This window comes from Podarcis vaucheri (genome assembly GCF_965113315.1).
Source record: "Podarcis vaucheri genome assembly, chromosome: 3".
NCBI lineage: Eukaryota > Metazoa > Chordata > Lepidosauria > Squamata > Lacertidae > Podarcis > Podarcis vaucheri.
This window is the reverse complement of record NC_138761.1, coordinates 57140121-57162566: the sequence shown is the minus strand read 5'-3', so window position 1 is coordinate 57162566 and position 22446 is coordinate 57140121. Positions and strand designations below refer to the sequence as shown.

At 40.9% G+C, this 22446-nt stretch overlaps 1 protein-coding gene and 1 long non-coding RNA gene across 2 annotated transcripts in view; both read right to left on the bottom strand.

Annotated features, from left to right (window-relative positions):
* Positions 1-14924, bottom strand: part of TFB1M (transcription factor B1, mitochondrial) — a gene marked incomplete at its 3' end in the record, with an annotated part of 29699 nt that extends 14775 nt beyond the window's left edge. Inside the window, exons 1-5 of the mRNA XM_082215323.1 lie at positions 14766-14924; positions 12083-12234; positions 11447-11558; positions 8537-8688; positions 3154-3273 (exon numbers count right to left, since the gene is read on the bottom strand). Coding sequence (XP_082071449.1) covers positions 3154-3273; positions 8537-8688; positions 11447-11558; positions 12083-12234; positions 14766-14898 — 669 coding nt within the window. The 5' untranslated portion in view covers positions 14899-14924. The remainder of the gene's footprint in view (positions 1-3153; positions 3274-8536; positions 8689-11446; positions 11559-12082; positions 12235-14765) is intronic.
* Positions 1-22446, bottom strand: part of LOC309528145 — a 219515-nt gene that overhangs the window by 20569 nt on the left and 176500 nt on the right. The gene's annotated exons all lie outside the window — the stretch shown is intronic.

Below are 22446 nucleotides of genomic sequence, written 5' to 3'. Positions count from 1 at the left end.
CTGCTTCTGTACACTTTGTGTATTAAGCATCCTATCTGTAGAATTATTTAAAAGTTTGCAAAACTGAAACATATTGTCTAAACTTAAGGACTGAAAGGCAAGCCTGGAATGTTCCATTAGCACAAATAACACAATATTAGAGCACTACAGGGTCATTCCAGCTAAACGCTTAACAGGCTCAGCTTTTAAAAAAAGAAGTGAAAATACTCTGACAGAGTCTACAAAGACACAGTGCTGAAAAATGACACCAAGCAATTGCTGCCAACAAAACCATGTCAGAGCAAACAAAATGCCACATACAGAGAGACAGAGAAGGGGAATAGTCATTAACAGTGAGCACCATCCCTAAAGGCATATATTCTTGCTGCAACATTCACATAGAAAGACACATCCAGTACAAAGGAGGGGGGGATAGAGCACCATCAGGAAAAGAGCAGATGGCACCACATACTAATGCAAATGAAATTAACATACACAACTCTCCATTGGTGATCTCAAAAGACACCACCATGGTGATCTCAAAAGACAAAACAGATCTGCAAGACAAACAAGTACCCTGTTGCTGGCACAAATGAACATTAGCATGACACAACAACAGCACATGGCTCAATAGGCCAAGAGAAAAAAGCACAGACTAGCTCAGTCTCTGTTCTTCTCTCCTACAGATGAAAGGACCATCTCCACTATGCAAGAAACAGGAATTATCACAAAGGAACGTGGGTGGCACTGTGGTCTAAACCACAGAGCCTAGGGCTTGCTGATCAGAAGGTCGGCGGTTTGAATCACCGCGACGGGGTGAGCTCCTTTTGCTCGGTCCCTGCTCCTGCCAACCTAACAGTTCGAAAGCACGTCAAAGTGCAAGTAGATAAATAGGTACCGCTCCGGCGGGAAGGTAACCGACGTTTCCGTGCGCTGCTCTGGTTTGCCAGAAGCAGCTTAGTCATGCTAGCCACATGACCTGGAAGCTGTATGCCGGCTCCCTCGGCCACTAAAGCGAGATGAATGCTGCAATCCCAGAGTCGTCTGCAACTGGACCTAACCGTCAGGGGTCCCTTTACCTTTAGGAATTATCACACCTGAAATCCAGAATGTTTTGCACAGAAAACATTCTACTATTTCCCACCAAATTCTGAGAATCCCCAAGAGTACTGTTCAGTGTTTATAGAGGGGTATTTCCAGATGCACAGAGAATGGGGGAAAGGGAACACTGTACAGAAAACCTCGCAACCTACATGGGGGTTACATTTCAGGGATAGCACCTAAAGCCAAAATCAAAAACAGTCAAACCTCATTGGGTTCAATGGCAGGTGGGCTTGCCAAAGCCTTTTTTCCTGGAACTATGTCCCCTTTCCATTTTTTTTAAACTGCCACACACTTAAATCTGAATGTGCGTAAGTTAAATACATTTAAGTTGCAGGTTTGCTGTTACTGCATTTAGAAATAAAATAATTTTCATGCATTAAGCTTCTTACAGTACTTGAATGACTTCTGATTGTTTCAACCTGACAATGTAGATCAGTCTTGGGCTACTACATAACCACTACCGCTAGGAAATTTACCTTGCTTCTGTATCTCTTTAGTACAATAACTACAACCCATCATCTCATTACTAAAAGTACGAATGATTGATTTACTGTCCATACCAACCTTGTTGAGTGAATTTATGAAACGTCTTTGACACATTTGTATCCTAGTTTCCTTCCAAGAAGTTGAGAACAGCATACATACAATTTATCAGATGAGGGCCAATAAACTGAGACTGAATCCCAATTAAAACATGAGGTTTTGTGGCTTGGTTGTTTCAAGATCCAAGAATTAAGCAGGTGCATTGATTAATATCCCAGATTAATCTCCCAATTAATACTCAATTGACTCTGCACTACTGAGAAAATTTCTGCTTATCATTTTAAGACACCTCCAAATCAGCTTCAACCAAGTTTGATTGGCTCCACTGCTGTTAGTGTTCAGGAGCTTTTCAAAGCACCATCTGACAACTGGGCTTGTAGCAACTGAGTTGAAAATGACCACATCAATTTACAGTGGTACCTCTGGATGCGAACGGGATCCGTACTGGAGCCCTGTTCACATCCTGAAGCGACGTCTGCACGTGTCGCGATTCACTGCTTCCGCACATGACGCTATTTTGAGCGTCTGTGCATGCACGAGCAGCGAAACCCAGAAGTAATGGCCGCAGAGCGTAACCTGAAAACGCTCAACCTGAAGCACATTTAACCCAAGGTATGACTGTATATTCATAGCAGTGCTATAGGTTCATTCATCCTCTGCTAGTGCCAAGCTTAATCTTCAAGTCTGCATTCCTAGTCTGGTATTTGTCACCTCTCTAAACCTTTACTTAGATCCCATGTTGACTGTAACTGGCTACTAATCCATGGGCAAAAGCAGCTTTTCAGATTACATTCTTTCTCTGGGCATCTGTTGGTCAATCCTCAAAGTGCCAGTTAGCTGTAAATCTTTAAATTCGTGGTACTGTCACTGATCAACACTAATGCCTATAGTTTCAGGAATTCTGTGCAATTCATTTTGCTTTGGGGGATTTTCCTCACATAGCGGGAATCACTTTACAAAGGCAGGCTGCATTAAAACTGCAACACCATTTGAAAAGAGGTACCATTTGAAAGGCCATGGCTCAAAATGGTCAGTTTGAAGAATTACTCAAAAAGAAGTTGGTGATACAATTACTCAGTCTTTTTGAATTTCAAAATATTACAAACAAATCATACTAGCAATCCAATTCTGATACATATTCTTCAGCAACAATATTACTGTAATGTGCTGGCTGATCTATTGACCCATCTCTTGCCTTTGGCTATGAGACTGGTACAAGAAAACTCCTAAAGCTATGATAAAAACCAGACACACGCGATTTGCCTGATGAATTCCTGTCCTTCTCAAGAGCAGGGGGCAGGCAACTCTAGGCAATATTTGCCTCAGGTGGATACAGTCAATGAGCAATTCCCTTTTCAGGACCTTTGGATCTAAATCTATAGTTGTGTGTGATTTTAGCACTCATTCAGTCCAATTTCTCAGAATCAGACAGCACATTCAGCTTGCATTTATGTGCTAGTGGCTTTGCCATTTTAAGTTTGAAGCTTTAATTTCGAATTCTTAGTACTAAAGAAAGAAGAGACTCACCTCAGGCTTTGGAACAAAAGCTCGACCTGGAATTGTGAAACACTTGTGAACAGTGCACAAGTACTGAGACATAATGGAAAGTCTGCTTCGCTGCCTGGCTCCTGTACTAGCTGTCAATCTCTGTGAAAGAAAACCACTTTTTGGTGAGTAAATTCATTCCAGCTAATTAAGCATTAACTTCTAGAAATTTAACAGGTGATATTTAACTCGCAAAAAACAGAAGAGACTTTCAGAGCATTCTCTTAATCAGAAAAACGATCAAAAAGCTTCTGAAGATGTCCATTAATGTCTAAAAAGGGCATGCGTTTTATTTATTTATATACCGCCCTTCACACAAGCCTCAGGCGTATAGATAGGCATATGATAGGCATATAGATTTTTAAAACCAATAATCCTTAAAAACACGTAACAAAGCAAAGGGCCCAAGCTGGGCTGGAAAGGTAAATCCCAGCCACAAGGGGCTTGCAGTCATGCTAATCAATGCCAAGAACAAACCCTTTTTTCAAGAGGGATCAGCACAGCTCAGGAACACAACTGGAACCAATCCCAATAGGGCCTCCACTTAGCATCAAAGTTAAGTCTACTGGACCAATTTTGACCAATGGCCCAGATATCCCCATATCTATGATGCAAGTAGTGAACATAACTTCACTATGGGTCTCTTATACAGTCATATCTTGGGTTTAATGTGCTTCGGAATTAGCGCGTTCGAGTTGCGCTCTGCGGCAACCCAGAAGTAACGAAGTGCGTTACTTCCTGGTTTTGCCGCATGTGCAGACGCTCAAAATGACGTCATGCGCATGCGCAGAAGCACCGGAACGTGACCCACGCACGCGCAGACACGGGTTACGTTTGCTTCTAGATGTGAACGGGGCTCCGGAAAGGATCCCGTTCGCATCTAGAGGTACCACTGTACAAACAAAAAAGGTCCCTTTGTTCGCTATGAAATAATGAAAGATGAAATAAGTTTTCACCAATTCCCCCTTTGCCCTAAAGCTCCCAGCACCATTATCCACAATGTACTGAAGGGTTTCCCAACCCACCAGATCAGATCTTTGGGAGACAAACGAGGCAATTGGCAAAAATCACCTCTTCTGTTAATGGAGGTATCTGTTGGGTCAAAAGCCCTTCTGCAAATGGATCTGCATAATTGCATTCAACTTGTTATTCCTGGGACTGGACACTTGGAGCTTATTACTGCAGTGTAATGTTATCTGCACTGGCATATCTGAGCTCAGTTCAAGATACTGGTTCTTGAAAGAATGCCTTCTGATATGGGTATTTGGATGACTCCTCTATATACGCCTCATGTATTCCATTTAACACATGAAGACTGTAGTTTGGTGTATGTCTATCAGAAACAAGTTCTTTCCAACAGGCAAGCTCTCCCCAGTAATTTCAGGCATCAGGCTTTTTCAGAAGTCTTTAGGGACTGGCTGAAGTTGTCTTTAGGGATTTATTTCTATGGTTGCATTTACAAAAAAAAGAACAATGTTGGGCCAGAAGCAGAGAAACAGAAGCTAACACCCCAGAGGACAGGATCACACTTCAAAACGACCTTGACAGATTAGAGAACTGGGCAAAAACAAACAAGATGAATTTTAACAGGGAGAAATGTAAAGTATTGCACTTGGGCAAAAAAAAAAAAAATGAGAGGCACAAATACAAGATGGGGGACACCTGGCTTGAGAGCAGTACATGTGAAAAGGATCTAGGAGTCTTGGTTGACCACAAACTTGACATGAGCCAACAGTGTGACGCGGCAGCTAAAAAAGCCAATGCAATTCTGGGCTGCATCAATAGGAGTATAGCATCTAGATCAAGGGAAGTAATAGTGCCACTGTATTCTGCTCTGGTCAGACCTCACCTGGAGTACTGTGTCCAGTTCTGGGCACCACAATTCAAGAAGGACACTGACAAACTGGAACGTGTCCAGAGGAGGGCAACCAAAATGGTCAAAGGTCTGGAAACGATGCCTTATGAGGAACGGTTAAGGGAGCTGGGCATGTTTAGCCTGGAGAAGAGGAAGTTAAGGGGTGATATGATAGCCATGTTCAAATATATAAAAGGATGTCACATAGAGGAGGGAGAAAGGTTGTTTTCTGCTGCTCCAGAGAAGCGGACACGGAGCAATGGATCCAAACTACAAGAAAGAAGATTCCACCTAAACATTAGGAAGAACTTCCTGACAGTAAGAGCTGTTCGACAGTGGAATTTGCTGCCAAGGAGTGTGGTGGAGTCTCCTTCTTTGGAGGTCTTTAAGCAGAGGCTTGACAACCATATGTCAGGAGTGCTCTGATAGTGTTTCCTGCTTGGCAGGGGGTTGGACTCGATGGTCCTTGTGGTCTCTTCCAACTCTATGATTCTATGATTCTATGAAGAATTAAAATCTTCTCTTAGTCATGAAGATCAGACATTGCATCCCTCATCTCTCTCAGGGAAACCTACTTCACAGGGATTTTGTGAAAATAATGAAAGGAGGAATAATGTACAAAAGCCTGAGCTCTTTGAAGGAAGGACTGAATAAAGATGTACTTAAACTTGAAAGTGTGGGGAAAAAAGCTTTTAAAGACCAGAAAACTTCCACCAAATCTAGCTCATTCTATTACCATGATCATACCACTGCATTTCCTGTAGCTTTGTTCCTAGCAGACAAGCACAAGAAACTCACTGTGCATGCTATTTTCCATCTCATTTAAGCTACATTTTGTGCAGAAGCACTATAATCTACACGTCACACATAAGGGAAAAAATTGATCACATATACAGCTGGTTACAGCTATATAAAGCACAGACTCTTTATTTCCTCCTAGCTGCCAACATACTGTTCCCTTTCATTTCCAACCTATTTCAGAATTACAAGTCTCATCCACTGGCCAGATCACTAAGCTTAGAAAGCAGTTCACACTATCAAATATTTCAGCAAATGCAACACAGCATTTGTGCCAGAAACCACGTGGATTGAAAACTGATAAAAGGGATTTGTTTTGTCTCACAACTGCAGCATCTTAAGAGGTTGGTGCTGCTGATGATGATCCTTATATCATGGCAATAACATTAGGAACTGATATTCAACATTCATAAATTGCACTATGTAAGATGCAATATATAAAAGGCCATCTTCAATACCAAATATGACTGAAACAGTGACTTCAAGGTCTGGTAGAATACACACTTCCAAGGGGAGGAAGTGCCACAGACAAGGTGCCACTACAGAAATTAGCTCATTCAGTGTCACCACACTGGGCAGCTTTCACTGGTGGTACAAAGAGTCTTCACTGCATTTCTTAAGGCTCCAGCAAGATCATATAGGGAGAGGAAATTGCTCAAGTATTTGGATGCCAAGTGGTTTAGAACTTGTAAGTTAACATTTTGAACTGGGGTTGGTAGTGTATAGGCAGCCAGTGCAGATTCTGCTGAACTGGAGATACGTTCTCCTAGTATGTTGTACTAATAAAAATTATGTTGGCCATACTGAAAGTTTCTGCTTCCAGACCATGTTGAAAGATAGCTTCAAAAGAGTGCATTACAGTAATCTAGTTGAAAGGTTAACAGTGGATGGATTACTGCGGCAAAGTTATTCTGGTCCTGGAGTGGTTGTAGCTTGTGAACGAGCTGCAGCTAGAAATAGGCACTCCTTGCCACTAACACCACCTGGGCGTCAAAAGACAATGATGGATCAAGAAGTACCCCTAAACAATGTACGAGCTCCTTTGGGAGGAGGCACAACCCTGTCAAGACTAGGCTATCTTATAAATTTCTGGAGAAGAGAACCAATCAACAGTTTAGATATGCCTTAATTTAGAGAATTTGTACTTGCAGAGTTGCCCTCCTAAAATAGTGAGCAAACTCTGCCATCAACCAAATTTTGGGCGACCAATGTTGAAGTCAGAAAATAAAGTTAGGAGTGTAATTCCAGTCACAACATTTAGTTACTTTTATAGCTCAGTGCATAGGAGGTATGCATTAAGAACCCATGGGATCACCAGAAGAAGGGTTCAAGTCTCTAAGAATACTGCAGGAGAGTTATTTTGCTGCTAGTGTGAGGGGAACAAGCTTTTTTTCAAAGGAGGGGACCACAGTCCCAAGGAAAAACAGAACCCACAACAGGAAGCACAAGGGTCCACCACCACATACTCTTTCCAAAATCGAATTATTGCCACATACTTCCATAAGAGGTGCACTGTATCTGCCACAGGTGACTTTCAAAGGCAGAACCTATTATGTATGGATTTACATACTAAACAGGCACAGTGTTGGTCCCATGTTTCCGCCCAACTCTTGCTCTTTCCACACAAAAAGAAATCCTGATCTCTTGCCATATACTAGATTCACCCATTTATGTCCCTACTCTGGAAGTTTATTGCAAGCTTTTTGATTATGCTGGCACAAATGTATTGTAAATGCAAGTTCCCCCCCCCCCGGCAACAAAAAAACACCACATAGCACTGTGCTCAAATAGCCTGGGGGACTCATGGGTAGGATCGTTCTGTTGGACTCTGATATGCATAGTCTAAGTCAGCTACTTTGACAGATGTCTCTAGTTTTTGTCAGGACTTGCTTAGGAAACTACTACTAACTACTACTACTACTAGTACTAGTAATACTAGTAGTACTAAGCTATTTATTTATTTATTTTGTTTATTTTTATTTAGGAAGAAGAAATGGATTCCCCTTGGAATGGTTGTGGATGAAAGTGGTAATGGTTCCACTATTGTGTTTTCATCCTAAGAATGAATTTCATCCTAAGAATGAAAAGCCAGAACTAAGGAACTTCAAAATAATACCTCTTGCATTTGGAAGAATTTAGTCTAACTTTTATATTAGCATAGCATGCTATATAATTTTTGTTACAAAAAGTTTTTCCCTACAAATCTTGAAGATTGAAAGAGCAACACACTAAGACGTACAGCAGGGGTCAGCAACATGTGGCCTAGGGGCCAGATGCAGCCCACGAAGACCGTTTTACCGGCCCATGAGCCATCCCTGAACCAAGCTAAACCGGCGCAGCGCAGGGACTTGCTGAACAGCGCCAGAAATCGCGTCTGCGCATGTGCAGATACCGGAAATCGCTTCTGCGCATGCCCAGACGCCTAAAATAGCTTCTGCGCAGGTGCGATTTTTGGTGTCTGGGCATGCACAGAAGCCATTTCCAGCACTGTGGATATGTGCAGATGCCATTTCCAGCGTCGCGCTGGTCTGGCCCATGGACAATCTCCGCAGGAGTGATCCAGCCCATGGCCGGTAAGCCTTGCTGACCCCTGATGTACAGCATATTAAATGTCTCAAAAAACACAGAAGCAAAATGCAACTAAGACATTTCTTAATTTACATGTTAGATCTGTTTCTGGTTTAATAATTTATAAGGAAGTAAGAAACTTACCTCCCCAACTTCCTTCTGAAAGGTCAATGTCATCTGTGTTCTACCATATCTAAAAGGTCCATCTCTCTTTGATATATTCTCAAGCCACTTGATTATTAGGGGAGTTGAAACACTAAAAGGTAGATTTCCTATAATATGTATGTCTGGTGGATCTATAAGAAAGTGTGAAAGAAAACATTTTTTCATATCTCTATGTGATTAATTGATATTTATGTAAGAATGAAACACATTTTCACTACGGGTGGGAATTGGCCACAAGATTTGACTTATCTCTGCACCTTTGGGAAGCAACCTTCCTTTGGGCTTCCTTTGCTCTGTGCATTTCCATTATCTGGGACCATTAATTAGATCTGTTAAAAATGAACCTGTTTCTCCCCACCTCCAAATTACTAAAAATAGCAATATATTTCCCCTTTTCATATAAGGAGATGACATTTGCAGACATATGACCCCCTCCAAAATGGATTAAGTCTGCCAATTGGTAGGCAGATACATCCAGCAACCCTATTTTTACTATAGAGAATACAAACTATTCATTACCAGCTGAATATTTTAGCATGCCTGACGAGACATTTAGTGTCATGTCTAGTTTAGCGCTATGTTTGCTGAAAGATTCACACATCACACTGATGAAGCCTTGTCAAGGTAACCAACCAAAATAAATACAAAAGAAAGTTTAAAAAATCTATTGGAAGGGGCCTGTCACAACTTGCTTGGGTTAGGCCCAGAAAAAATTCTGAGGGTCCCATACATTTTGTTTGTATGTTGTTGTTTTGAAAGTACACATTTTATTCAGGTGAATATTAAAAAATGTGCAACGGATCTCCAAAATCTTTTTCCCCTGTAATTTTTTCTTATTGGCTGAGGTTTCTGCCAAACGTTAGGGTAGTAGGAAGGTTCAGTTTATTTTTCATAATGAGAATGCACTGTCCCTTCCTTTAGTAGCTTCTCAAGTTAAAAAGACACAAATGTTCAATCAATTACTAGTTTTTTTAATATCTGCATATGCCACTAAAACTGCAATCACCAACAGCTAAAAATATTTGATAGCAGGGTGGAAAGTGAATTATCTGAACCACAGTGGGAGAAGACCTGCAGATCAGGAATTTGAGAAGTTTAGAAAGGCAGTCTGGGAATGATAGGTGAAGAAGCCCAAATTAACCACGCACCCCAATGGGGGAAGAAGTCTTCTTATCATCAATGTCTTCCATTTCCTCTCTAAACACATGAGATGTAACCGGCTGTGTTCTTAGATAAATAAGGTATACTATTCATGGTATCAAATTATAAATTTCAACGGAAGCAACTCAAAGTTCAACAACGAACAAAGCAGAAGACCTAGTGGATCAGATCATTATTTAGTCAGTTCATGCAAAAGGTCCATCTGTGTAATGGTGACTATTCCATCTGTCTGTTCGTAAAGTCCAAAAAATCTACATGAAAGGTTGTTACAATTCCACAAAATCCTTACACAGAGTCTAGACAAAGATTTCCAGAATATTGGCCTTGTTTCACCGTCCTGGGCTTCATCAGTACTTAAATCTCTAAGTAATGCAAATAAATATAAGATCATGATCTCACACATTTTACAGCAAAAATAATATAAAACAATAAACAACTGTACATACCATATGTGACATTACAGGACAGTGGATCTTATGGAATAACAGTAGCTGCGGTAAGTAGCAACTGTTACAAAGTAGGGTTATATGGACAAGCACAAAATTGATTGCGTTACAGGTGTTGGCAATCCACAGATACAAAATATCTTTCTTAAAGTGACCCATATGGCACAGCAAAAGTAAAACCAAACTTAATCCATGTTCAGGTGATATACATGTAAACATTAATACAAACTCATACATAAATGTAAACAATTTTTGGATCTAAAGTAATGGCAATCCACAGATGCACAATTAAGTACTCAAAATAAACCACTTGGAAACAAACTTAGTCCATGCTACATGTACAAATTAGTACATTAGTACAAATTCACAAAAAACAACTATAATCAATTTCAGTATTCAGACCTGAGGGATGTAAGGAAATGAATAAGAAAATAAACCTAGTTTCTTTCTGCAAAAGGATTTTTTTAGCTCGTTCTACAGGACCTGAATACGTCCAAATTACAAAAAATGTCAAGTCCTCATCGGAATGAGATGTTTCAATAAAATGTTGCACTAAAGAAGCATCTATTACATTGTTCCTGATCCAAGATCAGTGTTCTGATATTCTTACTTATCCACAGGGACATCTAATCACGTACAGACATTTGCCACATGTACTAATCCACATGTAATTTACGTGATTAGATGTCCCTGTGGACTGTTGTATGTAGGTCATACTCTCAGACCTATTAAAGAAGGATGAGAAGCATCTCATTCCGATGAGGACTTGGTGTTTGTTGAACTTTGAGTTACTTCCGTTGAAATTTATAATTTGATACTATGAATAGTATACCTTATTTATCTAAAAACACAGCCGGTTATGTCTCGTATGTTTATTGAGTATGCTTTACATGGCCATAGGTTTGTTTGTTGTTGTTGTTTTCCATTTTCTCTCAGCAAGAATTAAACAGCTAGCAAGGAAATACCAAACTTCTAAACAAGAGTGAAACCAAGTGTCAGAAACTGGTAAATACCTTGAAATTGCATCTATACACTGACAGAAGAACAAGTGTAGAAAAATGACTGCTTCAGAAGGTATTCACCAACCAGAAACAATATCCACAATTGCTTTGAGGAAGCATAATGTTGAGACAAGTATACCAGTCTCCTAGCACTCACAGATAACCGAAAATATACAGACCACTGAGTGTTCCATTCATCCAATAAGCAGCTAGCAGTTTTGATTACAGAAATCTTTTTTAAAAAACAGTATTCTGAATCACTTTAGTTCTAGCATACTAACCATCTTCCCAGTTCTTCATAAGGTGTTCTGGAAAAGCTTTGCCTAATTTATTATACGCTAAAATGTCTCCATGAACAATACGAACTTTTCCTGGAGCTGCATCGGACAACATCTGTGATTTTTCAAAGAAAAAAAAAAGCAAGAATAAGAGAAGGGGGGGAAATAAAGTATAGAAAGAAGAAAAGACAGAGACTACAAAGTCCTCTATCACAAATATATCTTAACCCTTATTCCACACACAGAAGAGTGAACCCTCTCAGTTCTCACCAGGGACCTTCCCACTCTTCCCCCAACCTCCCACCCTGGGAGATCCTCTCAACCCTGCCCCTCCCGTAGGGGTCTTCATCTTCCATCCATCACCTTCCTGTGTGTATCTTTATATCAAAGCACGAACATGGGACAGATAAAGGCCTCAATATTCGTGATTAAGGGTGAGACTCAGATCATATTTACTGGAAAGTGAATACACTTAAAAAACTAACTACCTGCTGAATAAACAGAACTGTGGCAAAACAACTGAAATGTTAATTGGCACAGACTTAATGGGATATCCAACTTTTAAAATAGGATATTCAACGTTTAAAACAGCTGAAAAAGGAAAATTACTATCAAAAGTCTTGTGAAACATTTGGATACCTGAAGCCCTGGAATAAAACGAGGATCTTTCTCAATTAACAGGACTTCTGCAACACCAGCATTCAAAATAGATCTTGTGATTCCTCCTGGCCCAGGGCCTACCTCGCACACATGCGCATCTTTCAGACTGCCAGCTTTTCTCACTATCTTATCTGCAAGAAAGGACACACAAATTAGTTCATCCTCAATGCACAGAGCTCATTAAGAAAAGCAGTTCAATGAGTTCATTTCAGAATGGAAATCAATGATTGCATCATCAAGTTAATTAAATTGGATATAAATTGGACTCAGACATCTATCACAAGGTGTATGTACTTGGTCTTTAACTACAAAACTTATTTTAACTGTATTAGAAATTCCTCTTTCATACAGAGTAACATTGGCTAGGGCATACACTCCCTAGCCTATACATGTTTACCTGGGTATAGGTTCCACTGAACTCAAACAGACATATTGAGGACTTGGCTATACAGCTGCAAATAAAATGTTTTAAGTTTGTTGTAAAGTGCAAATACGAATGTGACACTAGATGGTTGAAGGTGAGCTACGGCAAATTCAGTACATTTTTCCAGTGCTTTTTTCGGGGGGGGGGATGTAGGGGTACACATACCCCTAAACATTTTGTGAATCTAAGTTTGGCCTCATTGAGGGGCAGTATTTCAATATGAGTAAGGAAATGAGAGTACCCCTAAACATTTTTTTCTGAAAAAAGCACTGCATTTTTCATAATGTTTCTTTAAAAAGCATTTTCACAGCGTGTTTTATATGTGTGTAGATTTCATCAGTGTAAACATATAATATGCTTGAACTGTAAAAGTAATAAATTTTGTTACAGTTTGCAAACATTTTCTCATTAACTATGACTTTGGTTTGCAAGCTTTTTTAAAAAAGAAATACAATTACCAAAAAAACTGTATGCAAATGAACAAATATGGCCTTCTAGGTTCAAAAACGCTTACTTCTGCTTAAACTTTGTCAGATTGTACTATGTCGTTTTCTTCTTCTTCCATGCTCTCTCTCATTTAGTGATTCATCTGACAGACTTAGTTTCAAGAATCACCTCACTTTGATTCAGTTGTCACTTCATTCCTAATCCTACCCTGGCATGACAATGGCACCAGATTTGTTTGATTAGCAGATCCTGCTGACCAGAAAGAACTGGGCCACTTTACATCTACTTTTTTCATATTAAAAAACCACTGTGTTACTGTTAATGAAATTTAGGTTATTTACTGGCTATTCACATAAATAGTTCCCACCTCTCCAACTTCTCTGTTCAAATCTCTAGAACTTGGCAAAAACTAATCTTTCTGGGCCCTCAGAAAATAATGCAAAATGGCTGCTGTAGGTGAGCCTGTCTATTCACAAAATGACTGCCAAGAAAGTAACAAAACTGATTACCCTGCATTCAGTCTCTCTCACACCAGATCTTCACAAATGCACATCTGTTCTCTCCCAGATATAGTGACTGGAAGTGCATTCGTATGTAACATATGTCTCATGTTTAACCATTCCAATAGTCAAACCTATGCCACATAACTATGTGCTGCCTGCAAGTGCTCCAGTTGGAGAACAGCTTTTACCAAAGTTGTTGTGGGTTTTGAAGACACTCAAACTCAGGATGCAAGGGAGAAACGTGCTAAGAGGAAGGCACGCTTGGCAAATCCACACCATGATCAGCTCCCGCCCAGAAACCAATGTCCCCACTGTGGAAGGACGTGTGGATCCAGAATCGGCCTCCACAGTCATTTACGGACTCATTGTTAAAACTGTGTTTATGGAAGACAATCTTACAATCTTACTTGGCTACGAGTGATCACCAAAGAAGAAGACAGTGCAAAGCTATCAGGGAGAATGGCCTAGTGAACTGGTTAAACAAGTGGCTTTTAGTTCACAGGAATTACATTGCCACACATGAACTCTCTCCACATGGTCTACCTCAATGGGTCACTGTGAAATTAAATAAGAGAATCATCACTTTCACTAGTGGCTTCAGTATGGGGCACATTGTGTATGTTTCAGTTTGGGTGATAACCTGGCTCTGCATAACATAACTTTATCCATTAATTTATATCATCAGTACACGCTATAGAGGTAAATTGATAGCCCTTGACCTATGCTACCATACTGAAGTATTCTAAACTGTACATAATTAAGGCCTGGAGTATAGGCAACTCCGCATTTATGTGCGTTCAAGGCATGCACAACCATGACCACATACATTGCCATGAACCTGGAAGTGGCAAAAAAAAGAAGTGCAAAAATGGCCCCAAAAGAGCGCAAAAAACTGCGCAAAAATAGCATCTAGCGACCCAACGAGCCTTAACAAGTGCAGTTCCAGGAGCCTTTGCACTGACCTTGGAGAGGTCTGTGAAGAGTTGGAGTTTTGAGCAAGCAATTGTGGTAGAATTGCCTATATGGAATATTTTCATGAATCATGCCATATCTGGCCTTTAATTGTGCACTCACTTACCTGGGAGTACGTCCCATTAAACTCAATGGGTCCTTTTTCTAACAAAACAATAGAATGCTTAAACTGTTAATCCATGTTTAAATAATTTAAACATAGTGCATTCAATTTAAATAAACATACAAATATAATCTATTTAAACACAGCTTTTTAAAAATGTAGAAAACCACAAAGTAGTATATGTATGAAAACTGAATGACACAGACTGCTTACCTGTAAGTCTCAGATCCAGAAGAAAGTTCTGGGACAGCTGCTTTTCAGCTTTGAGCTTAAACAGTTTAATAATTTCTCCAATTGTTGGAAGAGGTGGTAGGCGGAACATAGCCGCTTGTCTTGATGCAGCCATTGATTAAAAGTGTTACTCTTTGCCACTAGCAAAATATTAGGAGGAAAAGATTAAATTAGAACTTATTATATATTTGGCTATCAAGTTTTAAGAGGCCTTGAAATTCTACACCCACCCACATTAAAGCTTTTTTAGTTGGACCAGCAGCATCCAACACATGCTTTCCGTCAGCATCAAACGTACTAAAGTACCCAAAACTTTATGTTATATGTTTCTGAAGACTTTCTGACTGAAAATATGGCCTAGAGCGGATACAAATACAGTGGTACCTCGGGTTACATATGCTTTAGGTTACATACGCTTCAGGTTGCAGACTCCGCTAACCCAGAAATAGTACCTCGGGTTAAGAACTTTGCTTCAGGAGAACAGAAATTGTGCTCTGGCGGCATGGCAGCAGCAGGAGGCCCCATTGGCTAAAGTGGTGCTTCAGGTTAAGAACAGTTTCAGGTTAAGAACGGACCTCCAGAACGAATTAAGTACTTAACCACAGGTACCACTGTATTTATGTGTGGTTTAGGAAGCAGCACGCGAGATAATAACAAGTTGCCCTTGCAATCCTGGTTCAGTTATATGTTGGGATGCTTCTAAACTCACTTCGAGAAAACATTCAAACCCCGCTTTTCGCAGCTCTCCTATGGCAACTCTACCTTGCCTTGCAAGAACCTGCATGGGCCGTATATGGAAACACTGGTCTTCCGTGAGTGCAACCTACTCAAGTTTAGCGAGCAAGGCGCCACACGCCGCTCCTCTGCTGCTTCTGCGTGAGCTGAGGGGCAGAAGCTTTCGGGCTGCCAACTAGCTAAAGAAAAGAACCTCTCTTGGAGCCCGCTGACAACAGTTTATACACGTTTTTCACAGCATTTGATAATGGATTTGATAATGGTGGGGTCGAGGGAAGGGCATATCCCGCCTCCCGTCACGGGCTTCGGGTGGGGGGCTTGGCGGGCTCTAACCGAAAAGGCTCGCGGCCAGTTCACTGAGGGGAATCAGCGCGAGCACACAGGAGGAGCAGAGCAGCCGGCAGAACCAGCCGCCGCGCGCTCAGATCGCCGGTGCGCACGCGCAACGCGGGGAGGGGCGGAGGAAAACGCGCGAGAAGCGAAGGCGGGCGCTTGCAACTTACAGTTATTGGGTCCGTTTGCCTCACAAGACGCCGCATTAGGAAAGAGGCGGCATGAAGTAAAACGACGAGGAACACAAATACCGGGGGAGGGGAGTGCTCGCTTGTTGCTAATGAGATGGAATAGCGTCAATTGCCCCTTTCCCCCCAACCTCCCTTAAATAAAAAAAATTACCCTCATGACCCCGGATGCGGAAATCCGTATCATTCACCCTCTTCCCACTGCAGGTTTGGAAAAGACGCTCTACCCCTTCCTCTTGTCTTCTCTCCAGGGAGAACTCCGCCCAACTGCCGGCAGCCGCCCGCTCATTGGCTGGTGTACATTAGAGCCTTAAAGGGGGCGGGACGCACTTGGCTGCGTATAGCGCTCGAGGAAGGCGTTCGCCGCTCAACGCTTTATTGCTTCGCTGCTTTCTTCCGCCTCTTCGTTGTTTCCGGAGTTTTTCGCTCGCTGCTTTCCACCACCCAACTTTCTCAGCCAGCCCTCAAGAGCGAAGGGCGGGAAGATCTGAGATCCTTCTGTGGCATTTAAGCTCTTCCTCCATCTTCAGTGGAGATTTGACTCTGGGTCAGGATCGTGCAATAGGGAATAACATGGGAGAGTTCGGAGTCATAACAGATTCCAGCGAGAAAAGAGGGTCTCTGGACATGTGCAAAGTACAGTTCTCCCTCTGCTTAGTAACCATGAGAGACAGTATTTTGGCATTAGGAGATGAGGTTATGTGAGAAGGTGTAGCTAGTATGTAGAATGCAATGCAGAACACTAATGAAAAGCTAATTTTTATAGCAATTAAGAACTCCCTTCTGTCATGCTGATCCTTGGAGAGGGTCAGGTCAGTCACATTTTCCCAAGTCTAGCAAAGGGGTGAGGGGATTTCATAGACTTCACACTGACAACAGAAAGCAGCAAGACATCTCAGTTGTTTTCTCAGCCAAGAGTTCCCAAACACTGGAACATGAACCACCAGTGGTCCACAAGCGTTATTCAGGTGGCCCGCAGTGTGTCTGGGTTTGTGGTTGAAGACAGAAGATGGCACATCTTTTGCATTAAATAGATTGTTTTCTTCATTGTATTGTGGGGAATGGGTTGTGCGCCCGAGCCCCCTTCTAATAACTGGATCCAGCCCAGATTCAGTTCTTGGAAGATCCAGGCTAGCTGGTGAGGTAATGCCCCTCTATCTAAGATAACTGTGTCGTACAGCAAATTGGTGGGGGCCCCTCCCTCAACTCTCAGCTCTGGCTTTTGTCTAACTACCATCATTAGAAAGACAAAGGCAAGAAGTGAGAGTTGAGGCTGGATGCCTTACAATCTCTACTAAGTATAAAAGCTTATGTGTTATGTAAGATTAGTTTTGCAATTAGAAAATGTAGATTTTTAAAAAATACAAAGTGGAAGTATACAAAAAAATAAAATTCAATCTTTAGATTTTGTTTCATTCTGAAAAATACTTTCATTTTACAGTTTATTATTGCTTACTTTTGAATTAGATATATATGGGGGCACCAAAATCAATTGCTTAGGGCCTCTAAACTGGCCCTGCCCCCTCCCCTTAATCTAATTTTTCCCCTTCTGTAGAAAATCTGATAAATAAATAAATAAAACTGTTGGTGACAACACATTTGCAGTATTAATGTCCTCTCTGTAAGCACCCATAAAAAAACTTATCTTGAGAAATATTTCTACAGCTGTAATTTTCAGTCTACAAGTGGTGAACATACAGCAACTTCATTTGTTCGATATTCTAAATTTAATCTGACAATAGTAAAGTGTTTCAGGTTCTCAATACTATGTCTTCATATTCAGTGGCAACGTCCAATCAATTCAACATTTGTGTCTTACACAGGTCCTGGGTACCACTTAGAATTAAGCGTTGGGCTGCCTCCTTTCTTGCTGGGTCCATGACCAACTGTTCTAGGGCACAAATTATTGAACACAGGTTGCAATGTCACACGCTAGTATTCCAGCTGCTGGATATAGTGTAGCTAAAAATACACATACCTTCTTCGAACAATTTCTAGGGATGATTGTCAGCGGTGTCCTGCTGGCAAAGGAAGTGATTTTGGGAGGCCGTTTGCACAAATGTTCCGCAAAGCAGGGAAGAATGTTCTCTCTGTGGTACTGTAAAATTAATGATGGGTTTCAAGGATTTCCTTGTGATTTTGTCTGTTTCCATTTTCTTACTTGCTGTTCACTGTGAGTATAAATGAATGGCAGGACACTGTTTTGTGGTAGTGGAATGTTTAATAAAAATGCATAGGGATTGTCTGGAAGATCAGGCAGTGCATTAGATAAGGGCAGAAATCAAAGATTTACTGAAGTAAGTAACTTCACTCCTTTTCACCCATTCACTTTGTAGAAGTGTCTAGTACTCAATGGAGCAATATGCACTTGTTATTTGGATAATCGGTGATAAATTATATATATATTTTTAAAAAACCAAGTTAATCCCACCCATTTTTTGTCCAAAATGTGACAAACGTTAGCCTCAAATAACTTGAGAACCAGAATCCTAATGATGCTTAAGCGCTTCTTAAAAGCATTAGGCAGGGTGAGATAGGACATTAATAAATCTCAGCCTCAGGTGTTTGTACACAATCTAGGAATGAAACAGATATTGACGTACTGTAAGTAAAGGAAAAAAGCCCAGATAAATCAGTTCAAATGTACCTGATCTTCTGAAAGTTGGCACTGAATATAAATACAACACAGAGCAAGCCCCATTATCAGCAGGGAACTTCCTTTGCAGCCTAATCAGAGAATTGTAGAGTCGAGGGCCATCTAGTCTAACCCCCTGCAATGTTTGAAAGCATCAAAGTCGCCCGTCTAGGTTGGGGTAGAGAAGTTCAGAATCAGCCCTGGTGCTAACCCTTTCTCCATCTCTTCCAAGACAAGGAAAATGGAATTTTAGAGAGTAACTGTCAGGGAAAACTGTGAAAGTCATATTTTATTCTCCTTTAGCTTTCAATTTACTCATTTTTTAAAAAATAAAGTCAATTGAAGCCTTTTTAAACAGCTACAGTTAAAAGCTGATGGCTGAAAATAGAATTAACTATTCTAAAGTTAAAAGTTAGATCATGACAAAAAATGTTTGGGAACAACTCATCTCTTCTCTCCAGCACTCAGTAAATCTGCTCAGAAGATGCAGAAATAAAGGCATAGCAAGTAAACAACATGCACAGTAATCTCACCACTAGATGACACTCTTGTTCCGTGCTATGTGACCTCTTAAATTTCTAGATTACCAATACCACCAGCACCAAAAACCTGAATGCATGGATCAGGTTAATGAAATAATCTTGCTATGAAGAAAGAAAAGAGGAAAGTACACATAATAAAACTGGATGCCACCTTGACTATGAGGGGTAGATTTGCACAAGGAACCTTTATTTATAGCGGAAGGTGATTTTTTTTAAGATTGTTTCATTCACATGGAACCCCTACTTAGCAATGCACTGATTATGCTGTCACCTGACCATGAAAAGTCTTTAAAATGGCAGTTTCCTGGAGAACAGCGAGGTGGCAGCACAGCTAAAGGTGAGCATGCTGAGAAGCCTTGGCTCCATTATATATAAAAAAGCCACTTTGCCATGAGAAAAATTGCCTTATTTACATAAAGTGCACTTATTTACATAGGGTGCACTTAATTGCACACAATGAATGAATAATGAAATATTTCAATGACGACTGAACAACTTGAGCATAGAGCTTTCCAAACTTTTCATGTTGATGACACACTTTTTAGACATGCATCGTTTTGTGACACAGTAATTCAGTTTTACTAGCAAACCAGAGGTTAAACGAACCCCTTTCCAGCCCCAGGAGAAGCGTGAGGCGCATTCACACGATACACCTACAGACTGCAGCAGACACACTAATATGCCATGACACACAGTTTGGAAAGCTTTGTTTTAGCCCAATATTTTTATGTTACATTCGTATTAAGACACTCCTTCACCATAGTGCCATTACTTGCAATGAGGCTGCTCTAGAGTAACTAGATCTAAGGAGGTTGTGACCTCAATACTGCCGTTTCATTGTTCAGATGGTGTCCCCAAGAGTTGAACCTAAATGTTAAGAAAGAAAGGTACATGTGAAAGACTTTCATCTCTCTCTACCTGAAAATCTAAATCATTTTTTTAATACTTTGGTGAACTTAATGCTTCTCCCTTAACACTCATCCATGCAGGAGAAACTGAGCATGTGATTAACCACTTGTAGAATGACTGAAGGGAATTTTAAGTACTGTAACTGTCTAGTTGTGCTGGTCATGGGGACTATGGTGTCACTTCTGTCATTATGATAGGTTGAGCTCAAGCCCATGAATCAAGTTCGTGACTACAGTAGTACCTTGGGTTAAGTACTTAATTCGTTCTGGAGGTCCGTTCTTAACCTGAAACTGTTCTTAACCTGAAGGACCACTTTAGCTAATGGGGACTCCCTCTGCCGCCGCACCGCCAGAGCACTATTTCTGTTCTCCTGAAGCAAAGTTCTTAACCCGAGGTACTATTTCTGGGTTAGCGGAGTCTGTAACCTGAAGCATCTGTAACCTGAAGCGCATGTAACCCGAGGTACCACTGTATCTGATTTCTGAATTGATAATGCTTGCTTCAGTTGACAGAACTTTCCCTGCTTAACACTGCAACTAAATACTTAATGCTTTTGTGTAGTCATTGGGATTAATGAATATGGTCAAGTATAACCACAAAACTGAGACAAAAGGAAATATTTTACTCCTCTGTTCATTTTCCTTGCTATCCCACTGAAAATCCATTCATGCTGCAACAATGATTTTTGTATTTCTTGATGTTAAAGAATAGGAAGACAGGATGCGACCTGCCAATCAATCTGGGTTATACTCCAATAATTCTCAGATATTGCCCATCATCTGTGGAAGGTCTTGGAGAACCGCTGTAACCCTGTACCCACGTACCTGAGAGTAGGCACCACTGAACGTAATAGTAGGTTGGATCTGAGTTGATATGTATAGGGCAGAACTCATATAATGCCCTATCACAACCCAACAGTATTGTATTGTGGGTTGCCTGCGCCCAAGGCTGCACCCTGCACCAGTGGACTGGGCAACTGGGTTGGAGGCATGTGCCTGAGGGGCGCATGTGGAGCCCATGAGGCACATAGCTGCTGGTGCCGGCACTGCTGCTGCTGGTGGCCACATACCCTCTTGACTTGATGGCTCCAGCACTTCCCAGCTCAGCCAGCCAAAGGGTAGGGCATGCGGGCATCCCTTTGCAGCCACAAGGAGAAGGAGGTACGACCCCAGCTTCTAAGGCCCAGCCCAGGCCCAGTTTGCCTCCCCATGGCTCTAGAAAGGGGTAGAAGCTCAGCCACACAAGGGAGCCTCTGAGAATTTTGTGCCCATGGTCACCACCCCTCTGTCCCCCTCAATACTACACTACGCTACTGCAACTCAGGCTTCAAGAACAAGTTCTATGTGATGTTTATTTCAGTTCTTCAGTTTTGCTAAAGCTTCACATATCCAAAAAGCAAATTCATTTCTGTTTGTTATTTTGTTTTGCCCTTCATTCCACCTCACTCCAGGCACAGCTGCAATATGCACTCCTAAAGTTGTAGTCAATGGGTAAAATAGCACTTCTCCCAGCAGGGTTCTATACATCCTCATCCTATTATCCATTTCTGATTTCAACCGCATCCATAATAAAGTGATCTTCATTCAGTGTAAATACAGTTTCATTCTAGTCTAACAAGCCTCGCCAATCTTTCCCCCACCTCCTTCCTTTCCCCCCCTTTCATTCTAAGTCACTCACCCTGATACCAGGGAAATTCACCTCTCACAGTGATAACACTTCTGCTACTCAGTCAACTACAGCAAGGACTCAAAATGCGTCTTCTGTAGCATACCACATTGATTTGCAAAAGCGAGAATAAATCAAAGCAGTGAAGAGATGCCACATTGAGCTAGAAGCAAAAACATTACATCTTGTTGCAGGAGGCTGCCCTAAGTATAGGTTGTGGGGAATGAGAGCACAGTACTTCAGACACTATGCTTGTTGCTTCCTATATAGGCTCCATTAAAAGAACCACTCTGGATCTGTCGGAAATTACTGCTTCTTTCTTCAACTGAGTAGCAGCTGATCCTTGTTTCCGCACAGCACTCCTCTTCACAAAAGCTTGATGTTTCTTTCTCTATGAAATTTATATTTTTATTTTATTTTTTTATAATAATTTTTATTACATTTTTTACAGAAATAACAAAGAGATCAAAAAGTAAGAAGAAAAAAAAAGACCAGAAAAAAAGGAAAAAGAAAAACACGACCATTTCGATAACTCATTTCAAATTTCCATTGGACTTCCCCCATCCCTCGCAGAATGCATTTCTTAACAATAAATTTATCAGCAAATTATATCCTTATTTCGTATGTTTCTTTCTATTTTCAATTACAGTTTAAAT